The sequence below is a fragment of the Carassius carassius genome, chromosome 1 (genome assembly GCF_963082965.1).
Source record: "Carassius carassius chromosome 1, fCarCar2.1, whole genome shotgun sequence".
Taxonomy (NCBI): domain Eukaryota; kingdom Metazoa; phylum Chordata; class Actinopteri; order Cypriniformes; family Cyprinidae; genus Carassius; species Carassius carassius.
This window is the reverse complement of record NC_081755.1, coordinates 19582521-19590087: the sequence shown is the minus strand read 5'-3', so window position 1 is coordinate 19590087 and position 7567 is coordinate 19582521. Positions and strand designations below refer to the sequence as shown.

The 7567-nt window shown below is 37.2% G+C and overlaps 1 protein-coding gene across 1 annotated transcript; it reads right to left on the bottom strand.

Moving 5' to 3' along the window:
• Positions 1 to 621: 621 nt before the first annotated feature.
• nptx1l (neuronal pentraxin 1 like) lies at positions 622 to 7033 on the bottom strand. Its single transcript, XM_059550196.1, has 5 exons — positions 6506 to 7033; positions 5852 to 6059; positions 3979 to 4223; positions 3614 to 3793; positions 622 to 1889 (listed from the first exon to the last, which is right to left on the bottom strand). Exons 1-5 carry the CDS (start codon positions 6944 to 6946, stop codon positions 1668 to 1670), a joined length of 1296 nt encoding a protein of 431 aa, XP_059406179.1. The 5' UTR covers positions 6947 to 7033; the 3' UTR covers positions 622 to 1667.
• Positions 7034 to 7567: the final 534 nt, after the last annotated feature.

The following is a 7567-nucleotide window of genomic DNA, read 5'->3' as shown; positions in this document are numbered from 1 at the left end:
TTAGCATGAGGTGCCAGAGTAACACCAATAACTGGGAGGTATCTGAAAGTGTTCTCTTATTTTGATCAGTGTTCTTTTTCAAATATCTAATTTAATTTGGTCATACTGTACATCAGAATAGATTTAACCTATGCAATATGCCTAAAAAACTGTAACTGTTAAAAATGTTAAAAGACTAGTAGTAACCACAAAATTTTGGAAATGGTAGGTTGTTATTTTATTTTCAACTCCATTATATTTGATCAAAAATAAAATAAAAATAGTAATATTGTAAAAACAAAAAAAGAAAAATTTGATTTTGAATATAATTTAAAATGTTATTTATTCTGTCACGTCACAGCTGATTTTATTTTATTTTTTTCATCATTACTCCAGTCTTCTGTGTCACAGTCTTCATTCCAACATGTTGATTTGCTAGACAACAAACATGTCTTATTATTATCAATATTGAAAACAGTTGTGCCATGATATATTTTTGATGCTTTGCGTATAAAATATATCAGAATGACATCTTATTGAGCTCAAACCTTTGGACAATAGTGTGTTTTGTCTGTACACATTTGTACAAAACATGTATTTGTTCATTGCAAATCAATCATTTAAAAGCACCATAACACTTGCTATTTTTGATATAACAATTTTATTACAAAATTTAGACTTTTTTTCATCTTTCAGTGCTGCCATGCTTTTAGCATATAACAATACAGTATAAAATCTCAACCCAAAATGAGCTAATAAAAGCAGTTTTTCTTCGATGCTGTTGCAGCATTTAGATGTTCATGCTGTTTTCTGTACATGTAACATTCCTTGAAAAATACAAACACCTGCCGAACACGCCACAATTAAAGCAACTTTAAATTATCAGCCTATTCTCGCAAACCGTTTGAACTGTTACGAGGCGTAATCAACATAACGCATCAGTAGTTACACAAGGAAAGAGAGAGATAAATAGAAGTACACTGCAAATAATGACAAATGTGTTGAGATCTGATCTTTTCAACTGCCCAAGGCACCCAGGCTTGAAATATGTTGGCAATTATCAAGTTATTTTTACAAACCCACACACACACATACACAGACACACCAACAAAAAAGAACAAACAATAATGCTTGAAGCAAGAGGTGATAAGACAGAAGAAAAGCATGATTAAAAAGAAAAAAAAACACACTCAGCTTTGCTCGTTTTACATTCTACATCCGAAGTTCACAGTGAGTATCCCAGGCAGTGGGTAGATCTATCTAATAATCCTGATGGGGAACAGTAACTTAAGTGGTTCAGAAATCTACTGCGAGACTACATGGCTTCCTGTTCGAAGGAAGAGGTCAAATGATCCAGGATGTAAAGATGGAAGTCTGAGCCATATTGTGTTAAGTAGTTTTCCAGTAAGGCGTTGCTTGCCCAACAGACAACCAGAGAAGAGCAGAACCACTGTGCCTTCAAGCTAAGACCAACATCAGCACATGCCTTCAAGATCCAGAAATAAATGACAAAAACGTGATCATTTTAGGTGTTAAGAGACAAGAAATATTGAAATATCTAGAAAATTCCCGTTGACTTTGATGCCTATGCTTTTTCTTGATTGAAAATGTTCTTTAAGGATGAATGATTTGGTAACAGACACCTGGAAACTCGTATCTCTCATTGGCTGGGAGATTTCTGTGCTCTTTTAGTTCAGTTGGCGACAGGCCTCAAATGTCCATTTCGAAGCTCCTCCGTAGACCTCAATGCTGGTTTCCAACCAAGAGAAGACGTTCCCCACTTGTGCTTTGCTGCTGCATGTGGCCAGGTTATAAATCTCTCCCACGGACAGCTTTCGGTCCCAGATGTTGAAATTCGCCATGTCACCGACAAACGCTTGAGTGGCATCAAACCCTCCACCGAGAGTATCCTGCAGGTGGATAACATTTATTTCAGATGCTGATAAAATAAATGGTGAATGGCTTCAAAGACATATGATTGGTCCCTGTTAACCTTTGAAGATAATCTGCCCATAAATGATTCATATGTGCTTTTCATCCCAACAGGCGTCTTTGAAGGTCTGTGCATTTCAAGTGGGCCAAAATCTTGCCTACTGGTTGTTTTATAGAGTGTTTTAGAATGGACTCTTTTCAGTGATATCTTCTTATAATTGGCTCTGTTAAAAAACCTTTAGTTGCCTTCTAATGGTCAGGTGCCACATTGCCATTATTCTGCGATGTTTTGTGGGTGTGATCAGTAGGAATTCACTTGAAATTTCAGATCAGGACAAATGATTTCCCCTCACAGAACCACCGTGTTGACCAACTGGATACTGTTAAGTCTGAAAGTGACTTCTATGATAGCTGTGCTTTATACATTACACCACTATTGACAATAGATATTGCACCTTTTTTGCTTGAATGTGATGCAGATTTTTCGCAAAATTGACCACACCTTAGAGCAGCATTCTAAATAAAATCGAACCTCAAACGTGAAAATATGGGAATGTATAAATTAATTTCTATAGAATTTTAGTACTAAAAAGCTAAATAATAGTTTGCTCCACTAATAAACATAAAAGACAATGATAATTGGGGTGTACGATAATTATTGTCTGAGATTATATCATAATTGTTGTTTTGATGATGTGCGAGCTAACATTATTATGTATATGCAAAAAATAAAAAATAACAAAAATAACAAAAACTTGTCTTCAGAGTCCAAAAGCGCTCACTGCTTGATAAAACCTATTAGTATTAATAAAGTTCTGAAAGTAAAAACATTCCTGTACAGATTTATATATATATATATATATATATATATATATATATATATATATATATATATATATATACATACATATGATGTAGGCTTGTTTAGTAATATCATGTGATCGCAAATGCATCATTCATTTTATAAATCAGTTCAACAAACAATAAGTTATTTAGTGACATATTGAGTGAGTTTCATTGAGGATACAATATAGATTTTTTTTTCTGTTTGTGTAATGAAATTGTTTCCAAACAAAGCTGAAACCGGACATTTGTGCATCTCAGAGAAACACTGCAGTGTTTCATTCCTGAATTAATCTGTTTTTGAACGAATCATTTGAGCCAATGATTCAATGATCCAGTTGTTAAGACAGTTGATTGCTTCATTTGTAAATGAATCAGCTGTTTTGAACAAATCATTTGAATGAATGATTCAGTGAATCACTTATTAAGACAGAGACTTGCCGACACATACTGGTGGTTTTAGTGTCATATTTAAACCAGCCAAGGTACCAGCACAATGTTAAGAATTTTCGTTATCCAAAATAACAAGATAGCATTTTTGGGCTATAAAAAAAACAACCCATAACATGATGGCATTGCTTTATCTGAAAAAAAGATACATGCAATGTTGTCTTTCAGTTTAGCCAAAACTCTGTGTTTTACAAAGCAGTTGTGAAGCTTCCTAACTTTTCGACCAGCTGCCTAAGAGAAAGCCTACAATGTCTTAAAATACAGCTATGTGGGCGGCTCACTATGTTTTGAAACAGAGCCATTGTGTATTCTTCACTCATCATTAAATCATCCTTATGTAACATCTTGAACTACCATGCCACACTTTGCAGTATTGATGAGCAAATTAAGGTTAACAGAGGATGCATACCTGCTCTTGTCCCAGAATCAATACCCCTTGTGGTTTGATTGGATGGTAAGGGGCCAGACTGTCCCCATTACCCCTCATTACACCATCCTGATAAGCTTCCCACACTCCATCTCGAGTAGTCCATGTGACACAAATGTGATGCCATTTCCCATCATTGATCAGGAAAGGCAGCTTAGCGACCTAAAACAAAAGAGGGCAAAAACCAGAAGAAACCTAAAGATCTGTCTGTCGGTCTCCTTTAAAGGAATACAAAGGAAATTATGTGTTTAAATATTAAGAAAAACATGCATTTAAAAATTTCTCAAATGAAAATTAATGTTTTTCTCAATATTGTTCAGGTCGGTGATTATAAAGCGTTAATGTACCTTATCATTGATAAGCATTTCCATTGGGTTGTTTCCCCACTCGATAAGAACCAGTTCATTGGCCTGTCCCGGGACTGCATATGAGAAAGGCGTCCCCACTCCTGGAGAGGCGTTGGATTTGAGCCACATGCACACAGTGAAGGCGTACATCTCTGGCAGGCTCTTCTTGACTTTAGCATACATGTAGTTTGTCCTCAGAGGGAATGTCAGCTGGAATTTGTCCAGTGGTCTGTTTTCCTTTTGGCCTGTTATTAAAAAATAAATTAATTCATATATTTAAATAATCAGTCCTCTATTTTTTTTAAAAGATATACAGTCTACAAAGTCTCTATACACATTCTCAGTAGATTTTTATTGCCGTCCATAAATTTATCTAATTCATCACAATGAAATCAAAATATAAGGCATCATGTGTGTTTGAAGTATATTTCTAGGGAATGAAAAAAAAAAGCATTTATTGATTTATTTGGTTCTTTTTGCCTGGGGAAAGACAAGCACTCCAGTGCTGTTATTCCACCAGGGAGCCTTCCTCCTCTTATTTATTTCTACTTGATGCTCGCAACAAGTAATAAGGAGTAAAAGCAGCAATCAATGGGCATCATTACTGAGATAAGGAAATAGTGAAACAAAAAATATGTCATATAGTTTACTAACCTTCAAGTTATTCCAAACTTACCCACTGTTCTCTCTAACATGGAAGACATTTGCATGTTAGACTGCAATTTAAGTTATTGTCTAAAATGTTTACCATGTGCTGAACCTCTCAAACCTAATTTGTCTTTGTACGCATTCAAGCATAGCATATCATGAAATAAAACTTCATTTATAATCAATCAAAGTTAATGCTAAATCAAAATTAATTTGCCCTCTCTGTCTGAATGTATAACAACTTTGAATTTATAACATTTACAGATAAGAATAACAATAAAATGTGATTTACTGTGTGTACTAGGGCAACCCCTTTCTAAATAGCATTAAATAGCACAAGCAATCTGACACAAGCTGACATAGCAGCTCGGCGACAGGAAACTATATGCTCATTAACTTCTTGGAAGCACTTAATCTAAAGTGCTCTCATGCTTTCGATAACTTGGGTCGTGCTCTTTTCCGTTCCAGCTCAATCTGACATTGCCTCATTTCAACTGTATTATGCTCCATATTAGTTCTATATTTTTAAAAACCATTTTCATTGCTTTGATCAATTAATCATTGAAAGCACATCACTTTTGTGAGCTACAGATGATTTTCAGCAAATACTTGAAATTGATGCCTTCATTACACATATTTATAAAATGGCACCAGATGAATGGGAGTACAATGAATGATCCACTTTCTCTCCTTTATTTTGAGACTGACAATGTACATTCCCTTATGTATCTATTTGGATGGAAAAGGTCAGCACAGACGTTCTGCAGTGTATCTCTGAACTTCACAGAAAGATGTAAATCTTACGTCTTTGGGATGAAATTATATATATTATATAAAAAATTATATAAAATACCATTTCCTATTAATGCCTTTTATTCTGTACGAGACTGTGGGATATTATGCATTTTAATGACTAAGTAAAATGTGATTCTCGTGAATGAAAATTCACAAATCTCATGAGCTTGCAAAACTCTCGGTTTCCCATCTGTAGATAATGCTATAAAGCTGGTTTTATGTGGAATTGGATATGCAAAGCAATGCAGCTCTGTGGAGTGTGGACCCCCCTCCTGTCCTGCGACACAGCAGCGCGACACTACGACAGCAATGCATTATCCACGCTGACATCTCCAAGAATATTTCCCAAGTAGAAAACCAGGTCAGGAGAGCGCCCGATACATCTACATGACATGAACATGATAGGCGGAGCAGAAATGCGAATAGTTACCTTTCTCTAGATCGGTTATTCTCTGGTGCAGTGAAGTGAGAGTGGACTCGACGCGTCCGCGCTGCTCGCTCTCGTTGCGCAGCCCAGGCTTTCCTTCCTCCAAACCGTTCACACGGGACAAGACCTGCTTCTCCAGGTCGTCGATTTTATTCTGCAGAAGATCCTTCAAGCTGTTCGCCTGGACGGAGTTGTTATTCCGGCTAAATTGCTGCGAAAGAAACAACGTGAACATCTATTTGTGAGAGAAACGCTCGGTTTAAGTTTAGAATAAAAACGCTACGGTCACTGTTGAAGCACTGCTGCTAGGAGAAAAAAAAAAATAGATTTCATACTCAAATAATCTAAGTAGCATATCATTACGTAAAATTATGTTATTTAATTTTATAAGAGCGGCCAAATCAATGGTGTTGAATATAATCTTAGTTAGCCTATATGTTTTTTTTCTTCTACAGTCTCAGATAGGCTAATGTGTCTTATAAACGAGGATTTTGCGCAAACATTTAGCCCCGCTTTTACTTAAAATACTGTGAACTGATGTATTGTAAAATAAAAACTAAAGTTGCGAGGATCGCCGCAATGTTCAAGCTGAAAGCGTTCTCAAAAAAATCCACCGAGATTGACATGGAAGAAACCTCTCCAGGAGAACAGACATACCTCCAGGTTCTCCAGCCTCTGCTTGAGTGACTGTAAAGTCCGTGAGAGTTGAGCCAGTGTGTCCGTCGGACCCCTCGACACATCTCCCATTGTGTTCTTGGTGCCCGTCTCCTTCCGTCGTCCGCCGGCCCTCGCGTCTCCGGGCTCGGACGCGCTCTGACTTTCGCACCTCGTCAGCTTGGAAGTCAGTTCCCTGATGGTTTCCTTCTGGTTCATGATCGTTTCCTTCTGTTGCAGCACCGTCTCTCGCAGTTGCATGACCGTGCTCTTGAGATCCTCCCCAGGCACGCTGTTCTGCAGTGTAGCGGCGCATATGTCCATATCCTTGGGCACGGACGTGCAAATGAACTGCGTCTGTCCAAAGTCCTGGCTCATCCCGTCGGCCAAAAGACAAGAAAGTATCAAAAGTTTCCAGTGCATCCCGCTCGCTCCAGCCTCCATGGCGTGTTGGTTTCCTAAGTGTCTTCTGGACAAGTGATTTCAGCAGCACTCCTTCTCTCTCTCTCTCTCTGTCTCTGACAGCTTGTGCTGGTTGTAATCTGGTTGTGGTGCGCGCGGGCTTTATATAGCAAGCGCGTCTGCGGCGGTGAGCTGCATCACGCGCCTGATCATGATCTCCCGCCCCGGGATATTAAAGCAGAAAAAAACACCCAGTAAGTCAATAAAACTAGTTTTGAACCCAACGGACGGATTTTCAGTTTTCTAAAAGCTCAATAAATTCCACACAATCATTGGAAGATTTTCGTCTTTGCGGGGAAAAATGTTGAATTATTTTATCATTTAGAGAAGAAAAAGAAAAAGTAGTTTAATAAACGTATAGGCAATATATAAGCCTGGGTCTATATTTTATGGTAAAATATTGTTGGGATTCAGTTAATTGTAAGTACTAAGTATATAATTTATAATTTATGGGATAAGGGGGATTCCCGGAAATCCATTTGAACCATCATAACATATTCAATCAAACCATCGAGTTAAGTTACCAGAGCACATTACTTTCTGAAAGCACCCAGTGTTCTCTAAGGAAAAGTAAAATCTGAAAAGAAAAAAAAAAAGAGAGAA

Coding starts and splice junctions, on each gene's coding strand:
- nptx1l (XM_059550196.1), bottom strand. CDS start 6,946: ATGGAGGCTGGAGCGAGCGGGATGCACTGGAAACTTTTGATACTTTCT. Junction 6,060..6,505: donor AGAGGCTGGAGAACCTGGAG/GTATGTCTGTTC, acceptor TTTCTTTCGCAG/CAATTTAGCCGGAATAACAA. Junction 3,794..3,978: donor AAATGCTTATCAATGATAAG/GTACATTAACGC, acceptor CTTTTGTTTTAG/GTCGCTAAGCTGCCTTTCCT.